Genomic DNA, 19144 nt, shown 5'->3' with positions numbered 1-19144 from the left:
GATGCATCGTTGTTTTGTGGAAAATGCACGCAATGGTCATCTGTCCTGAAGCATATATGGCCTAGCTGCCACAAGAAAATATATTAGTTTTTTTTATTTCGATCTAAATATGATTTTGCTTTGTGATAGCTCTCTTTTTGCATCGGACTTAACTTTGTCTCGTAAAAAACGCAGTTTGTTTCATCACCATTACATGTTTTGGTGATATCTCACCGTCTTCAGTGGGTTTAATTTATTTTTCTATCGAACAATGAATGTTACATGAGAATAGATATGGTTTTGTAACTCTGGTCGTTATATTAAAAAAGTCATTATATAAAAAAGTATTAAAATGTGTACTTTAGTACAATTAGTACAGATAATTACATAAACGAAGTACAAAATAATCCAAACACTAGTAGTTTTATTATAGGTCTAAAAAGACATAGTAGTTAAGAGAAATCTCTGAGAACATTTGTGTTCATAACTCAATTATACTCCAGAAGATGACTAAATCATTTCCTAGTAAAGCATATACTTTTATTAACGCTTTTAATATAATGTCCACAGTTCCAAAAATACATATATTCTCATGTAACATTTACCTACTGAAGCCAGGAAACAACATAGAAACATGCAAGAATGAGGAAAAAATAAGAAATGTTTTAAAAATAATTTTTTGTGTGTTTCTTTGCGTGCATGTAATTTATCATTTGTTGCTGTACGACCACCACGGAAGATCGGTTGCTCTAGTCGGGGAAGGCTCTTTTACATCCTATGCAGTAGGTTTTTAGTGCAGTAGGTTTTTACTGAACGCAACGCAGTTGGCAATAGGCAAAAAACAGGTAGTGTCCATTCGTGTATTTCCTCCGATTTTGCAAAAGGAAAACAGATAGAATGTTGGTAGATTGTTACTCTGCTGCTTTTATATCGAGTGTCTGTGAAGTAAAATATCCTGGAAGATGGTGCTTCAATAATACATTTTATTTTACCTATACCGTCATAAAACTCTTTTGACTACTCTGATAGTCAGTTTGATTAGAACTTTTGAGTCTCCTAAAATAGATTCATTTCTTTCCTGGAATGGAGGAAGGTCAATTCAGTTGTGTTACATTGAAACAGTACTACCGATTTCCTGGAAAAAGACCAAGGAAATAGGATGACTGAAAGTATGTACGGCAACTATAATCCATCGACTCCTTCTGAGCAGGATAATCCCACTGCTTAAACAAAAGTAATATGAGTGTCCAGTCCGGGATCGGTCGTGGAAGTTAACGACAACTGTTTAACTTGCAGGAACAGATGTTTTTCTGCAGGAACATTTTGAGTACGAACGAGCTGTCAACAAGTTGAATGTTATGATTGCTCACGTTCTGTCAAAAGCATGAACATGTGCAGGATCATTATAACTGTATTTTTTCGAGACTGTGTCATTAGAGACGGAAGACAGGTATATTAGTTTCCAGCAGAAGGCTGGAAACAATCTAAGCAGTATGTCTCTTGGTGCAATTATGTTCCAAAACACTGGAAATTTTTCCAGACTGCTGAAAGGTCATATTATTCAGAAGATTCACACTATATAATAAAAGCTTGTTACGCTGTGTCCGACGTTGCACGCCGAATAACACAGTGGAGCCTAGCTCTGATTGTCCACACACGTACACATCGGATCACTCGTCGTACTCTGGTTGGTAAGGTATGGGTTTCTAGCTCTACTAGACAAGTTCTCCATCTACATCTACGTGATTACTCTGATACTGAAAATTAAGTGCCTGGCAGAGAACACAGTCGACTGCGGTAGGCAAGGCACCTTAGAACTGCTAAATAAGTTATGAAGTGGAGGGAGGCATAGTCTGTCAGTGAAATGAAGAGGGAGCAGGCGATTGGTCACTCTCTCTTCACAGCTCCGTCACAATAAGCACACACTGGTTCCTTCCGAATGTTTTATGGGGCTTTCGCTGCACGGTTTTAAATGAGTGGCAGACACGCCTGCGAGAGATTATTTTCCATTAAAAATGTGCTAACAATTTTACGAAATACAGAATAAGCACATCAACAGAATCTACACAAATCACCGCCGCTCTGCGCTGTTGGACGGGAAACTGATTCTTATCCATCCTGTGCGGCAGTTAAGGCATTCTTCCAGAAATGGCCACCACCCTATCAAAAACGCCATTCGTTCTTCTGTTTAACGCCGCGCGAAATGGCCGCGTGGTTTGAGGCGCCATGTTACGGATTGCGCAGCCCCTCCCGCTGGCGCCTCGAGTCTTCCTTCGGGCATGGGTTGTTCTTAGCGTAAGTTAGTTTAAGTAGTTTAGAGACTGATGACGCAGCAGTTTGGTCCCTTAGGAATTTGCACACATTTGAACATTTTTTATGTTTACCGAAAGACTATAACAGCATTCCAATGGCAGCAGGACCATGGCTATAAAGCATGCCCCGTTCAAACTAACCCTCAGAATGTGGCCAGCGTAAAGTATCTTTGTGTGAAAACTAACATCAGAAGTGTAGCAGTAGCGTTAGTGATAATTATTAATGAGTTATTTATAGATGCAACATTCCTGTCACTTTAAAACCAAAAGTGACTTTCAGACTTTCGTAAAAGTACCACCCGCTTGATTTCGTGATTGATGAGATAACGTCTCAGGGTACCGTGATCACTTGCAAGTGTAATTCTAATGAAGAGAACACCCTTGAACCTTTGTCACACGTCACCTAATTAAAGAAGTTGAAGGGGTAGGGTAGTACAATACTGGTCACATAAAACATACTAACAGTGGCAGTATACAAATAAAAAATGAAGAAATAATTCATATCTAATTACTACGAAGTGCAACTGTTAAGCAGGGTGAAGGTTCAGTAGAAGCAAAGGAGGTTGTGCAAATGGAGCTGTAGGGCAAATTATGCAAGTATTGTTGCATGGTTGCAGCACAGGTTTACTTTTTATCTCGCATTATGATAATCTTTGTACTATCGCACCCTCTTCCGCTTCTTTTATTACATCTATAGATTTGAAGATGACGTGAACAAAGCCCGCATCTCGTGGTCGTGCGGTAGCGTTCTCGCTTCCCACGCCCGGGTTCCCGGGTTCGATTCCCGGCGGGGTCAAGGATTTTCTCTGCCTCGTGATGGCTGGGTGTTGTGTGCTGTCCTTAGGTTAGTTAGGTTTAAGTAGTTCTAGGTTCTAGGGGACTGATGACCATAGATGTTAAGTCCCATAGTGCTCAGAGCCATTTGAACCATTTTTTTGACGTGAACAAAGGTCCAAACCGATTACATAACCTGCATTCTGCTAAACACGAAACCAGTTTTATACATCATTCAGTATAATGGATTTGAACTTTTTATTTCCGTGCCTTCAAAATATAGTAATAGATTTAAAATAAAGATTCTTTTTCTCTTCACAGCTAGCTCTGAAGCACACAAAAATGCATCATCTGAAGAATTTTATATCCAAATGTGCCAAACATTTCTGGAGAAAGCAGAAGGCAGTCAGTTCGCTCCAGCTATTTGAACCTGTCGCGGCTTCTGCCAGACCGGAGTAAGCTAGAGTGTCCTCCGCTGGGCAGTGCTACGACCAGAGTAGGGGACGGTGACTCACCCTGGTGCGTCTTGCCCGACATGTAGTCGTCCTTGCAGATGAACTTGTTGTCGTCGAGCACGTAGAGCTCCTCGCCGGTGGACAGCTGCTTGCGGCACACCATGCACGTGAAGCAGTTGAGGTGGAAGACCTTGTCGCGCGCCTTGCGCACCAGGTCCTGCGGCGAGATGCCCTGCGCGCAGCCGCCGCACTTGGTGCCGTAGCGCCTGCAACACAAACGCCGCACTGCCGACTCACAACAGAAAAGGTGCTTGCACTCGACTCCGGCTTAGCCTCGGTTTCGTACTCGCACCGACACAAGTTTATCATTGTCGCAGGTGGAAGCCCGGAGCTGTGAATGCAGACGCAAACAGTAAACCTCGAGCCACGCAGTCACCATAAGCTAACGAGAAATCTGATCGAAATACCAGGCGAGTATGTAGACGAGCAGATGGATCCTCGGCCGCTCAGTGCTCATCTGCTAAATTACGAATCCAAAGGTGTCATGTTCGATTCACGAGCGTTCCTAGGATTTCTATCTATCGTTCATTACTTCTTTCACCTCTGGCAGTATTTGATAATGTGAAAAATCTGGAGCGACACTGTGTTTGGAGTCAACATTAAACAATACGGGGTGTTAGGGGTAGATGTGCCGATATTTTTACTGCTGACTGAGGACAGTGTACTGAACAACATTACATAGTACTTACTTAATTTGCAGACTAATAATTATAATTATTAGGAACAATACGTTTTTATGTTGGTTAGTACCTCCAAGCACGTGAGCCGGGAGAAAGCCATTATCCTTATGTTGGTTGGTTGATTTGGCTGAGGGGACGAAACGGCGAGGTCATAGGTCCCATCGGATTAGCGAAGGATAGGGAAGGAAGTCGGTGGTACCCTTTTAAAGTAACCATCTCGGCATTTGCCTGAAGCGATTTACAGAAATCACGGAAAACATAAATCAGAATGGCCCGACGCTGCGTTCAAACGCCGTCCTCCCGAATGCGAGTACAATATGCTAACCACTGCGCCACCTCGCTCAGTTTTATATATTTTATTTTCCCCTCAGTTGTCATTATTTCTTTCACTGTATAGCATTTTGCAGGCATGTGGCTACCCTTACAGCCTATGTCACTTTCCGCTTCCATGGCTGAGTCTTCACACTGTAGCGGCTGATAACAGTTCGTAGATAATTTGCATGGACCACGGAAAAACTAAAGCGGGATGGCCGGACGCAGACTTGAACCGACGTCCTCGCGAATGCGAGTCCAGCGTGGTAACCACTGCGCCAAACTCACTCGGTAATGCTTACGTTGCCCTGGGCAGCGGATCAGATGTTGAATTGTGGAATGTGGACCCAAAATGGTCAACCTATACAGGCAGGCATAATCCACTTAGTGGTGCAGTTAGGTCCGTGCAGAAAACTTAAGGTAATAATTTACGTGACGTGTCTGAGGGAAGACTCAGACACGGAGAAAAAACAACACACTTGAGTCGGTACGTATTAAGAAACCAGTGCACTTATACCCCTGGCACTCTGTAGATCCCTCACTAACTGCAAGCCAGTTCAAAGGTTTGAGAAAAGCAGAAGATAGACCTGCTCCAACACGAGTTATGCCAAACAGTCCACTGTGGTGTTCAGTTCAATTTCCCCATTCATGGTAACTACATTTTGCTTTCCAGTCTTTAGTAGAGTCAGGGACTTCTCAGCCAATTACCAGTAGATCTGTTAATGGAGCTGAGGGGAGTCCCAACAGGATACATTTGAGACGCGGTTTCAGTCCTGGCTTTCAGCCATGGGGAACCTCCTTTCTAATAGCCGTGTACCGCAAGTGTGTAGAGGAACGGAAGGGTCCAAATGATTGTAAAAGAGCACAGGTAGTTCCAGTTTTCAAGAAGGGTCGACGAGCAGATGCGCAAAACGATAGGCCTATATCTCTGACCTCGATCTGCTGTAGAATTTTAGAACATGTTTTTTGTTAGCGTATCATGTCATTTCTGGAAACTCAGAATCTACTCCGTAGGAATCAACATGGTTTCCGGAAACTGAGATCGTGTGAAACCAACACGCTTTATTTGTTCATGAGACCCAGAAAATATTAGATACAGGCTCCCAGGTAGATGCCATTTTCCTTGACTTCCAGAAGGCGTTCGATACAGTTCCGCACTGATAAACAAAGTAAGAAACTACGGAATATCAGACCAGCTGTGTGGCTGGATTGAAGAGTTTTTAGTAAACAGAACGCAGCATGTTGTTCTCAATGGAGAGACGTCTACAGACGTTAAAGTAACCTCTGGCGTGCCACAGAGGAGTGTTATGGGACCACTGTTTTTCACAATATATATAAATGACCTAGTAGATAGTGTCGGAAGTTCCATGCGGCTTTTCGCGGATGATGCTGTAGTATACAGAGACGTTGCAGCATTAGAAAATGGCAGCGAAATGCAGGAAGATCTGCAGCGGATAGGCACTTGGTGCAGGGAGTGGCAACTGACCCTTAACATAGACAAATGTAATGTATTGCGAATACATAGAAAGAAGGATCCCTTATTGTATGAGTAATATATGATAGCGGAACAAACACTGGTAGCAGTTACTTCTGTAAAATATCTCGGAGTATGCGTACGGAACCATTTGAAGTGATCATATAAAATTAATTGTTGGTAATGCGGGTGCCAGGTTGAGATTTATTGGGAGAGTCCTTACAAAATGCAGTCCATCAACAAAGGAGGTGGCTTACAATACACTCGTTCGACCCATACTTGAGTATTGCTCATCAGTGTGGGATCTGTACCAGGTCGGGTTGACAGAGGAGATCGAGAAGATCCAAAGAAGAGCGGCGCTTCTCGTCACAGGGTTATTTGGTAAGCGTGATAGCGTTACGGAGATGTTTAGCGAACTCAAGTGGCAGACTCTGTAAGAGAGGCGCTCTGGATCGCGGTGTTGCTTGCTGTCAAGGTTTCGAGAGGGTGTGTTTCTGGATGAGGTATCGAATATAATGCTTTCCTCTACTTATACCTCCAAAGGAGATCACGAATGTAAAATTAGAGAGATTCGAGCGCGCACGGAGGCTTTCCGGCAGTCGTTCTTCCCGCGAACCATACGCGTCAGGAACAGGAAAGGGAGGTAATGACAGTGGCACGTAAAGTGCTCTCCTCCACACGCCGTTGGGTGGCTTGCGGAGTATAAATGTAGATGTAGATGTACTTTGGTCAGAGCTGCAGAATGGCAACTATTTGCAAGTTAATGCTAGGACACTATGCTTTAGACGAATACTTCTAAGCTTAGTGCCGCTATCGGTTGTAGGCGATAATATACTCGTCGACAGCTGTGGGGTCCAGGGCTGGCCGGCCCTTCTATCCACAGACAACTACCGGAGGTGGTGGCTGCGACACGCTCTGATAGCGGAGCTTACCGCAGTGTCAGCAGTCTCTCACTGGATGTTCAGCAATGCGCCACTAGTCCGCCGCGGTACCAAATTCGGAGCGATACGGCAGGAAAGCGTCCTTCCATATTTGATGAAGCACTGCGGCAACCTTCATACAGCCTATTTCAGTGTGGTCGGACGCTCACTTCCTTTACAAGTCTGGTTCCTCAACATCCGTGATATCTCACTTGGTGAGAGTTCCCGATTTCAGTCGCCATAACATAATCTGGAGCAATAAGAGCTCTTTGCTTGCTGTGCCTCTGTCGCCAGTTGATAGAATGGGCAGATGGTGACACGTTATGCAGGTCATACGAGATGGAGGGCCAGCTCAGGAGGACAGGGTTGACCGCTGGATAAATGACATATTTCACACTAAAACAAATGCAATCTCTCGAAAACGTTATTACTATTGCTGGGTCCATGCGCGACCGTATAAATACCCCATCTCTCCTTTGTACTCGATACGAATCCTATCAAGTAAATATTGGCCGTTACCGTTGCACCGGAGGCAGTCATGAGAACACAAATTCGTCGGGATCTAAACACTTCCTGTTTGTAGAGGGAGGTTGTTAGATACGAGGTGCGGCTAGAAAAAAACCGGACTGATGCTGGAAAAAACATTTATTTACAATTATTTACAATTTCATGTTATCTCCTTCAATGTACTCTCCTCCTCGGTCTCTACACCGCTCCATACGAATTTTCCAGTGTTCATAGCAATGCTGCAGATCATTTTCGGTAAGTCCATACATTACTTCCGTCGCTTTTTCTTTTACTGCTTCAACAGTCTCAAATCTAGTTCCTTTTAAAGCTGACTTGACTTTAGGGAAAAGAAAAAAGTCGCAGCGGGCCAAATCAGGTGAGTAGGGTGGATGATCTAAGATGGGAATGTTTTGTTTTGCCAAAAACGTCTTCACTGACAACGCACTGTGAGCTGGGGCATTTGGTGAAGGATCCATGACTTTTTTCTCCACAAATCGTTCCGTTTTCTCCGTACTCGCTCACGTAGGGTAGCCAGGACGCTAATGTAGTAATGCTGATTCACTGTTTGTCCCTCTGGTACCCAATCAATGTGCACAATCCCTTTGATGTCAAAAAAAAAAAAACAATCATCATTGCCTTGAATTTCGATTTTGACATTCGTGCTTTTTTTGTCGTGGAGAACCAGGAGTTTTCCAATGCATCGATTGGCGTTTTGTTTCGGGATCGTAAGTGAAAAACCACGATTCATCGCAAGTAATAACATTTTGTAAGAAGGTGGGATCACTTTCAATGTTTTCCAGGATGTTAGAACAAATCATTCTTCGGCGTTCCTTCTGTTCAGTTGTGAGACACTTTGGAACCATTTTTGAACACACTTTGTTCATGTTGAAACTTTCATGAAGAATCTGCCTAACACTTTCCTTGTCAACTCCTGTTAACTCAGACACTGCTCTGATTGTTAAATGGCGATCTTGTCGAACAAGTTTACCGATTTTTTCAATGTTTGCATCAGTTTTTGCTGAGAATGGTCTGCCAGTGCGAGTGTCATCACTGGTGTCTTCGCGGCCATCTTTAAATCGTTTAAACCACTCAAACACTTGTGTTCGCGATAAACAATCATCGCCGTACACTTGTCGTAACATTACAAACGTTTCACTTGCAGATTTTCCTAGTTTGAAACAAAATTTGATGTTAACACGCTGTTCTTTCTGTACACTCAACATTTTCCGACGCACAGACAAAACGTCAACTACTTAAAACAGACGCCACGGGCAGACTGAGTGCAGGAGGCAGATGAAACTCGAGCAGTAGGCGGAACGAGAGTCACGTGACAGGCCACGCGACTTTCAGCCTTATTGCATTCGTTTTATTGTTTCACCAGTACTAGTCCGGTTCTTTTTCTAGCCACACCTCGTATTCTAAGAGCGTTCTCTGGTGGTGAGGTGGTTCAAGTGTCCTTGGGATAGGATGTGGAGAACGGTTAGGTGTAAGGTTGAGAGAGTGTGATGGTACAAGGATTGGTAGTCACGGATGAAGAGGCCGGGTGGTCGGTGCTAGATTTATGGGAAGTGATGGAAATCGGGAGGTTTCGGGGTAGGAGAGGAGACGTTAATGTGGCTGGAGCAGTAAGCGTTCTCCAGCAGCCTGGCCCTGGATACACCACTCTGGCTGGCCACAGGCGGTCATGGGTGTCGCAGTCTCGTAAAAAGCGGTGCTACTTCACGCACTGGGAGGCCGTGTGCAGAATGTGACCGCCTGCCGTCAGCCGCCAACCGCGTTCACACTCGCACGTCTACATCAGCGCCTTGCGGCCAGGGTTCGGCCATAGGCCTCTCGCGGCGCATCCGTACCATGTACGAGGGCAGTTGAATAAGTAATGCAACACATTTTTTTTCTGAAACAGGGGTTGTTTTATTCAGCATTGAAATACACCAGGTTATTCCCCAATCTTTTAGCTACACAACACTATTTTTCAACGTAATCTCCATTCAATGCTACGGCCTTACGCCACCTTGAAATGAGGGCCTGTATGCCTGCACGGTACCATTCCACTGGTCGATGTCGGAGCCAACGTCGTACTGCATCAATAACTTCTTCATCATCCGCGTAGTGCCTCCCACGGATTGCGTCCTTCATTGGGCCAAACATATGGAAATCCGACGGTGCGAGATCGGGGCTGTAGGGTGCATGAGGAAGAACAGTCCACTGAAGTTTTGTGAGCTCCTCTCGGGTGCGAAGACTTGTGTGAGGGCTTGCGTTGTCATGGAGAAGGAGAAGTTCGTTCAGATTTTTGTGCCTACGAACACGCTGAAGTCGTTTCTTCAATTTCTGAAGAGTAGCACAATACACTTCAGAGTTGATCGTTTGACCATGGGGAAGGACATCGAACAGAATAACCCCTTCAGCGTCCCAGAAGACTGTAACCGTGACTTTACCGGCTGAGGGTATGACTTTAAACTTTTTCTTGGTAGGGGAGTGGGTGTGATGATGATGATGATGATGTTTGGTTTGTGGGGCGCTCAACTGCGTGGTTATCAGCGCCCGTACAATTATCCAATCTTTGCTCAGTCCAATTTCGCCACTTTCCTGGATGATGATGAAATGATGAGGACAACACAAACACCCAGTCATCTCGAGGTAGGTGAAAATCCCTGACCCCGCCGGGAATCGAACCCGGGACCCCGTGCTCAGGAGGAGTGGGTGTGGCGCCACTTCATTGATTGCCGTTTTGTTTCAGGTTCGAAGTGATGAACCCATGTTTCATCGCCTGTAACAATATTTGACAAGAAATTGTCACCCTCAGCCACATGACGAGCAAGCAATTCCGCACAGATGGTTCTCCTTTGCTCTTTATGGTGTTCGGTTAGACAACGAGGGACCCAGCGGGAACAAACCTTTGAATATCCCAACTGGTGAACAATTGTGACAGCACTACCAACAGAGATGTCAAGTTGAGCACTGAGTTGTTTGATGGTGATCCGTCGATCATCTCGAACGAGTGTGTTCGCACGCTCCGCCATTGCAGGAGTCACAGCTGTGCACGGCCGGCCCGCACGCGGGAGATCAGACAGTCTTGCTTGACCTTGCGGCGATGATGACACACGCTTTGCCCAACGACTCACCGTGCTTTTGTCCACTGCCAGATCACCGTAGACATTCTGCAAGCGCCTATGAATATCTGAGATGCCCTGGTTTTCCGCCAAAAGAAACTCGATCACTGCCCCTTGTTTGCAACGCACATCCGTTACAGACGCCATTTTAACAGCTCCGTACAGCGCTGCCACCTGTCGGAAGTCAATGAAACTATACGAGACGAAGCGGGAATGTTTGAAAATATTCCACAAGAAATTTCCGGTTTTTTCAACCAAAATTGGCCGAGAAAAAAAATGTGTTGCATTACTTATTGAACTGCCCTCGTAGCACGCGAGGCATGTATTTCCCACCAGAAGAATAACCGTTTCGAAAGGTGTATCGGCTGCAAGATTCATTTATTCCTCATTTTACCGCGCCCTTCTCCTTACATCTCGTTATGCAGATGAAAGTTGATGCATTTAATTGTGGATTCCTAGCTTGAAACATGCAATTTCTCCTTAGAAACTTCGGCGATTGGTGTAGTCAGTGGCATCTCTAGATCAATCCTACTAAAACCAACGCGATAGTTATAGGAGAAAGCACCACAGTTCGTCGACACAGAGACGACTATCTAACTGTTCACTTGTCCCATCCGCCGTAAAATACGCAGAACGAACATTAAAATTCCGCGCGCACTAAATAACCAAAGTACAACTGGCGTCTTTAAATACTCAAAATAGTTCCGTGTTACTATTCCACACCCAAAATTCATCTGTGATATCCATCCTTCTTGCTAACCGTACCATACACCTCCCATCCCTCCCAAGATGAAAGTGGCTAACCACTTTCGTCCTCCCTAATGACAACCTTATTCACCTTCGGACACCCAGGCACCACATACTATATCTTTACCCCATACATGCCCACATTCATTCCATATGATATTCCTTCAGTACCATCCGCATCCAAATCCTTCCCCCACGGCTACAGAAACCCTTCCCATAATTATACTCATCAGTTGTAGAACAGCACACATCATCATCATAAATATCGACATGTCAACATCAGTCTTTCACAGCATAAATATTTACGAACGTATGTAAATTGTCTTTCAAAATATCTGAAGATCAGCATCTACAGAACTGCTAGCCTCTACTTAAAGAAGAAATGTAAAACCGTAAATAAAGAGAGTATTTATATACATCATACTTTAATATTTCCCACTTGAATTAGGCGAGAAGAACGTTTGTGAGTATTTAATACGATATGAACAATTAGTTTTGAAGTACAGATACAAGCAGCCGAAAAAACGGGACTTAATGTTCAACATCTCAAATTGTCTAAAGGAAGAACTTGCATAACCAGAAAGAGCAGATCAGTGAATAAGGTTTCTTGTGTACTGTGTTGCCTTTAACGGGGTCATAAACGTAAATACACGTACAACGTAACAATGATTCGATACTCATCGGCGAAACACAAGTAGGCGAGCTTTTGTTGCCTGCCAGGTACAAATCAATAATTTTTTAAAGAAACTATTAAAAATGATACGTAATTCAATTCATATTAGCACGGTAAACAGTCTCAGTTAAGGTAGGTTGCGATTACTTCAATTCCTTTAATATTACAAGTGGTTTTAGATGAATATGAATTTCCAGATTATTTCCTTGTTCGTCTTTCGTTCGTATAATTGCAATAATTACGTCTCACAGCCATCTTGCGCTACTCACAATAAAAGGAAAGTCAAAGTTCATTATATCCTTGTTAGACGCCTTTCTTTCGGGCAGTGAATGAAAGCGGCCGAAAATCCCAACCAATGTGCGTTTGTTTACATAGGCAAGAGACAAAAGTGTGTACAAATACTCGAGGCCTTTCACAGGACATGGATTGCGTTAAATTGAATGACGGCTGTAAATCTGAAAGAGCTAAAAAAAGGAAAAAAAGAGAGTATTAAAAGTTGTGTGTGTGTGGGGAGGGGGGGGGGGATATGGAATTCACGAGGGTACGGATTTATAAACGTGGAAACTAATATAAAAACGACGCGGCCCCAATAGCGGGGCCCTCCTTCCTATAAATGTCGGCGTTTGATGGATGCGGCTGAAAGGCTGCCGGCCAGATAAGTTGGCTGCCGGCTCTTTGAAGGGCCGATCAGCCGGCGCTTCTGCTGCGCCCGCAGCTCCACTGCTAAACACTGTCCCGTGGCATCACACAGCCAGCGCTAACACTGCACAGGCTCGTTTCAACGTTTCTGCTTTTGGTGCCTCCTCCGCTTGCGTTGGTGAAGTAATACTCATCTACATCTACACTCAGCGAGCCATGTTACGGTGAGTGGTGGAGGGTACTTCGAGTACCGTTGTCACTTCTCCCCTTTCCTATTCCAGTCGCGAATGGTCTGCTGGATGAAAGGTTATGGTTAAACCTTCGTGTGATCTCGAATCTCTCCGATTGTACCTTCTTGTGCTGTGCGAAGGAGAGAGTAATACAGGGTGTTTCAAAAATGACCGGTATATTTGAAACGGCAATACAAACTAAACGAGCAGCGATAGAAATACACCGCTTGTTGCAATATGCTTGGGACAACAGTACATTTTCAGGCAGACAAACTTTCGAAATTACAGTAGTTACAATTGTCAACAACAGATGGCGCTGCGGTCTGGGAAACTCTATAGTACGATATTTTCCACATATCCACCATGCGTAGCAATAATATGGCGTAGTCTCTGAATGAAATTACCCGAAACCTTTGACAACGTGTCTGGCGGAATGGCTTCACATGCAGATGAGATGTACTGCTTCAGCTGTTCAATTGTTTCTGGATTCTGGCGGTACACCTGGTCTTTCAAGTGTCCCCACAGAAAGAAGTCACAGGGGTTCATGTCTGGCGAATAGGGAGGCCAATCCACGCCGCCTCCTGTATGTTTCGGATAGCCCAAAGCAATCACACGATCATCGAAATATTCATTCAGGAAATTAAAGACGTCGGCCGTGCGATGTGGCCGGGCATCATCTTGCATAAACCACGAGGTGTTCGCAGTGTCGTCTAAGGCAGTTTGTACCGCCACAAATTCACGAAGAATGTCCAGATAGCGTGATGCAGTAATCGTTTCGGATCTGAAAAATGGGCCAATGATTCCTTTGGAAGAAATGGCGGCCCAGACCAGTACTTTTTGAGGATGCAGGGACGATGGGACTGCAACATGGGGCTTTTCGGTTCCCCATATGCGCCAGTTCTGTTTATTGACGAAGCCGTCCAGGTAAAAATAAGCTTCGTCAGTAAACCAAATGCTGCCCACATGCATATCGCCGTCATCAATCCTGTGCACTATATCGTTAGCGAATGTCTCTCGTGCAGCAATGGTAGCGGCGCTGAGGGGTTGCCGCGTTTGAATTTTGTATGGGTAGAGGTGTAAACTCTGGCACATGAGACGATACGTGGACGTTGGCGTCATTTGGACCGCAGTTGCAACACGGCGAACGGAAACCCGAGGCCGCTGTCGGATCACCTGCTGCACTAGCTGCGAGTTGCCCTCTGTGGTTGCCGTACGCGGTCGCCCTACCTTTCCAGCACGTTCATCCGTCACGTTCCCAGTCCGTTGAAATTTTTCAAAAAGATCCTTTATTGTATCGCTTTTCGGTCCTTTGGTTACATTAAACCTCCGTTGAAAAATTCGTCTTGTTGCAACAACACTGTGTTCTAGGCGGTGGAATTCCAACACCAGAAAAATCCTCTGTTCTAAGGAACAAACCATGTTGTCCACAGCACACTTGCACGTTGTGAACAGCACACGCTTACAGCAGAAAGACGACGTACAGAATGGCGCACCCACAGACTGCGTTGTCTTCTATATCTTTCACATCACTTGCAGCGCCATCTGTTGCTGAAAATTGTAACTACTGTAATTTCGAAAGTTTGTCCGCCTGAAAATGTACTGTTGTCCCAAGCATATTGCAACAAACGGTGTATTTCTATCGCTGCTCGTTTAGTTTTTATTGCCGTTTCAAATATACCGGTCATTTTTGAAACACCCTGTATATTGATTGACTCTTCTAGAAAAGTACACGCTCGGGACTTTAACAGCAAAGCGCATCGCGATGTGCTAACGTCTGTTACTGGAGTTGAGCGAGCATCTCCGTGACAAAACGCGCTGCTCTTCTTTTGGCCTTCTCTATTTCCTCTACGAATCCTTTCCGGTACGGAACCCTGACTGACGAGCAACATTCAAGTACTGGTCAAACTAGGGATTCGTAAATTACCTTCTTCCAGAGGATCTCTTGCAGTCAGTCTCGGTCTGACTGGAAAAGAGATTATAAAGAGTGGGCGGGAGGGGCGGGGAACAAACTCCAATTGGAGTTGAGTTGGTAGAAATATCTCAGGGCGAGATACAGCTTTCAGTATGGAATTATGAGAAATGTATGGTAATAAACGATGTACCAAAGAACGCAACATTTACTGCTACATGAATCTGATAGACGTAAATGCAAGACAAGTGTCAGATATAAGAACAGCTGTCGCATGAAAAACACGAGTGGCAACTGCCGTTAAATACGCCATTAGTTGCGTGGTGTCAGTGTGGGCGCAGTGGAAAATGTACAGACTTTTTTTTTTAACGTTGATGAGCCGTATTGTCCACAGTGTAATCCATTATATAAATTCAAATTCCTTTTGCCTGCTGTAGTATAATATTTGTTTATATATAAAAACAGAAGCTGTCTTAAGCATAACTAATAAACAACACTTTAGTCTGAGGAAGCAGTATACATAATAGTATTAACAGTGTAATCAGCCTCAATCTAAGGTAAGATTATAGTAGTAGTCACGCGTTTGTTGTGTCGAATTTAGTGATTCCTCTCATCTGACCATAGTCCAGAGCTTGCGCTTTTACTTCAGTTATGAAAAATCGTCATACATCAACGTTAAAATTATTTATTTTTCATACTTGGTTTTTCGGAGCTAAACGCTGTTAAAACTTCACCGTTGAGCTGGTAAGAACATGAGTCTTGTCTTACGATAAGAGGGCAAACGAGCAGCTAAAAAATGAGATGCCTTTAACTTGAAAACGAAGCACGTCTGGAATGTAAATAAATGTAGTGGAGCAATGAAAAGGCGTTTGAATTTGTAAAACGAATATTTATATAATTTCTTGTCCGCTGCTCGTGGTCTCGCGGTAGCGTTCTCACTTCCCGAGCATGGGGTCCCGGGTTCGATTCCCTTCGGGGTCAGGGATTTTTCCTGCCTCGAGACGACTGGGTGTTGTTGTGTCGTCTTCATCATCATCATTCATCCCCATTACGGTCGGAGGAAGGCAATGGCAAACCACCTCCACTAGGACCTTGCCTAGTACGGCGCTGCGGGTCTCCCGCATCGTTCCCCTACGCTCCGTCACGGGACTTCGTCATCATCATCGTATAATTAATATCGAAAATGGCGACATCAACAAATTTGTATGAGTAAATATTCTTTAATAAATGCATAAATTTGCGGTTGTTATGACGATGCTGTGAACTTACGGTAACGGTGAGTCGCACAAACGTTGAATGACCTCCTGGAAGTAAATTACCAATACATTATGATACACGAAATGTTACGAGAGTTGTACCAATCATCTGTGTAACCTGGACATGAGAGTACGACGTGTAATTGCCCTTAAGTTCTTTACCTACAAGGGTAAATAGTTATACATCAGCTGTGTATGTTGATATAACAGAATAAAGACACACCAACAAAATGCCCAAACGCATGTTTGCAGCGTTATTTCGAATACGCTGCAGAAGTTCCGCTAGGAAGTCCTGACATCCTCCATACAGACCCAACCTATCCACAATGGATTTCCATACATTTGGAACACTGACGATAGACGTTCAGGGCGCTTAGGACGAAGAGGCTCGTGTCCAGATACAATCAGGGCTCCATAAACAACCCCAAACACCTTTCCGTGAAGGCATTGCTAAATGTGTTAGCAGGCGATTACTTTTGAAATAATATACAGTTTTTCTCCATCCCTCTCGTTTTCATTTGACTATTTGACTGGCTCTTATACAGGCAAATACATTAAAAAGAAAGGGCACTAACAGGGCGGCCGAAGTGCTCCCGTAATGTTACCGGCATCAACAACGGGTAACATTCCCGACATAGTGTTAAACTACACTCCTGGAAATGGAGAAAAGAACACATTGACACCGGTATGTCAGACCCACCATACTTGCCCCGGACACTGCGAGAGGGCTGTACAAGCAATGATCACACGCACGGCACAGCGGACGCACCAGGAACCGCGGTGTTGGCCGTCGAATGGCGCTAGCTGCGCAGCATTTGTGCACCGCCGCCGTCAGTGTCAGCCAGTTTGCCGTGGCATACGGAGCTCCATCGCAGTCTTTAACACTGGTAGCATGCCGCGACAGCGTGGACGTGAACCGTATGTGCAGTTGACGGACTTTGAGCGAGGGCGTATAGTGGGCATGCGGGAGGCCGGGTGGACGTACCGCCGAATTGCTCAACACGTGGGGCGTGAGGTCTCCACAGTACATCGATGTTGTCGCCAGTGGTCGGCGGAAGGTGCACGTGCCCGTCGACCTGGGACCGGACCGCAGCGACGCACGGATGCACGCCAAGACCGTCGGATCCTACGCAGTGCCGTAGGGGACCGCACCGCCACTTCCCAGCAAATTAGGGACACTGTTGCTCCTGGGGTATCGGCGAGGACCATTCGCAACCGTCTCCATGAAGCTGGGCTACGGTCCCGCACACCGTTAGGCCGTCTTCCGCTCACGCCCCAACATCGTGCAGCCCGCCTCCAGTGGTGTCGCGACAGGCGTGAATGGAGGGACGAATGGAGACGTGTCGTCTTCAGCGATGAGAGTCGCTTCTGCCTTGGTGCCAATGATGGTCGTATGCGTGTTTGGCGCCGTGCAGGTGAGCGCCACAATCAGGACTGCATACGACCGAGGCACACAAGGCCAACACCCGGCATCATGGTGTGGGGAGCGATCTCCTACACTGGCCGTACACCACTGGTGATCGTCGAGGGGATACTGAATAGCGCACGGTACATCCAAACCGTCATCGAACCCATCGTTCTACCATTCCTAGAGCGGCAAGGGAACTTGCTGTTCCAACAGGACAATGCACGTCCGCATGTATCCCGTGCCACCCAACGTGCTCTAGAAGGTGTAAGTCAACTACCCTGGCCAGCAAGATCTCCGGATCTGTCCCCCATTGAGCATGTTTGGGACTGGATGAAGCGTCGTCTCACGCGGTCTGCACGTCCAGCACGAACGCTGGGCCAACTGAGGCGCCAGGTGGAAATGGTATGGCAAGCCGTTCCACAGGACTACATCCAGCATCTCTACGATCGTCTCCATGGGAGAATAGCAGCCTGCATTGCTGCGAAAGGTGGATATACACTGTACTAGTGCCGACATTGTGCATGCTCTGTTGCCTGTGTCTATGTGCCTGTGGTTCTGTCAGTGTGATCATGTGATGTATCTGACCCCAGGAATGTGTCAATAAAGTTTCCCCTTCCTGGGACAATGAATTCACGGTGTTCTTATTTCAATTTCCAGGAGTGTATTTCGCGACAGTATTTCATCAGCTGTAGGTGCCAGATAGGGAAAGTGTGTTAGTGAGGAGGCCGAGTTTCGAGTGGTCACATCGCTACGAGCGGCGCTGTGGCGTGGCTTCGTCCCGCTGCCGCCGCCGCCGCCACCGCCGCCACCCACGCAGCCACCTGGAGACACGGGTCGGCGCTTATCTACGCGCCTCGCCCCCGCCCAGTAGGCAGTCGCCAGCCTCATTTGTCTGCCGCTGACTGAGCTGGCGGGCTGCATCGCGCAGAAAGAGTACGTCACGAGCTCTCCGAAAAAAAAAAAAAAACAACAAAGTGCACACGCGCCAACGGAGAGACCGTACTTCATTTATTCGATTATTTACACTGCCTGACAAAGAAAGTGAAGCAGGTGGAAGACACAGTGGGATGTCAGCGCAACTCCGTACCTGTACGCGTCATTGGCGGATACGTAAATGATTAGAGTTGCAGTTCTCTGTCGTAGGTAGAACGGCTACAAGGGACCGTTAAGAGAACTATGTGTTCAGGTCTGGTAGGCTTTATAATGGACGTGAACAATGTCAGATGTTGAGTGATTGGTGTGAAGGCCGCGTACTCGTGTGAGAGAGCGTCATCGGCACATGACAGAGTCTGAAAGGGGCCTCACTGTGGGTCTTTATGTTGCCAGCTGGTCGACTAGTGCAGTATCCTGATTTGTGGGACAATCGAATGTGGCACTAACCGGATGTTGGACTGTACAGTAGGGCTGCTCATAAAATAGCGATGTATCGATACTTTTGCAAACATATCTGTGTGCAACGACGATATTTTCTTTCCCGATATATCGATATCCATGCGGCAACTCCGAGTTCCGATACTTTTATTGTACATTTTTTCGCGGTTTTCGGTAAATATTTGAAATTGTTGTAGAACATAATTTCACTTTTTACTGTGTGAAGGAGTCTTACTACTTTTTAAGCGTTCATTACATCCAGTCTTTCTCTTTGACGCATAGGTGGCACAAAGAAGTAGTCCAATTGTACTGGGGAAGCGATAACAAA

The 19144-nt window shown here is 45.5% G+C and overlaps 1 protein-coding gene across 1 annotated transcript in view; it reads right to left on the bottom strand.

The window, feature by feature from the left end:
* Window positions 1-18366, bottom strand: part of LOC126101516 (uncharacterized) — a 53139-nt gene extending 34773 nt beyond the window's left edge. The window contains exons 1-2 of the mRNA XM_049912159.1: window positions 18080-18366; window positions 3581-3786 (exon numbers count right to left, since the gene is read on the bottom strand). Of these exons, the coding sequence (XP_049768116.1) occupies window positions 3581-3786; window positions 18080-18366 (493 nt within the window). The remainder of the gene's footprint in view (window positions 1-3580; window positions 3787-18079) is intronic.
* Window positions 18367-19144: the final 778 nt, after the last annotated feature.

Source organism: Schistocerca cancellata, chromosome 9 (genome assembly GCF_023864275.1).
Source record: "Schistocerca cancellata isolate TAMUIC-IGC-003103 chromosome 9, iqSchCanc2.1, whole genome shotgun sequence".
Classification (NCBI taxonomy): Eukaryota; Metazoa; Arthropoda; class Insecta; order Orthoptera; family Acrididae; genus Schistocerca; species Schistocerca cancellata.
This window is presented reverse-complemented; position numbering and strand designations above follow the sequence as displayed.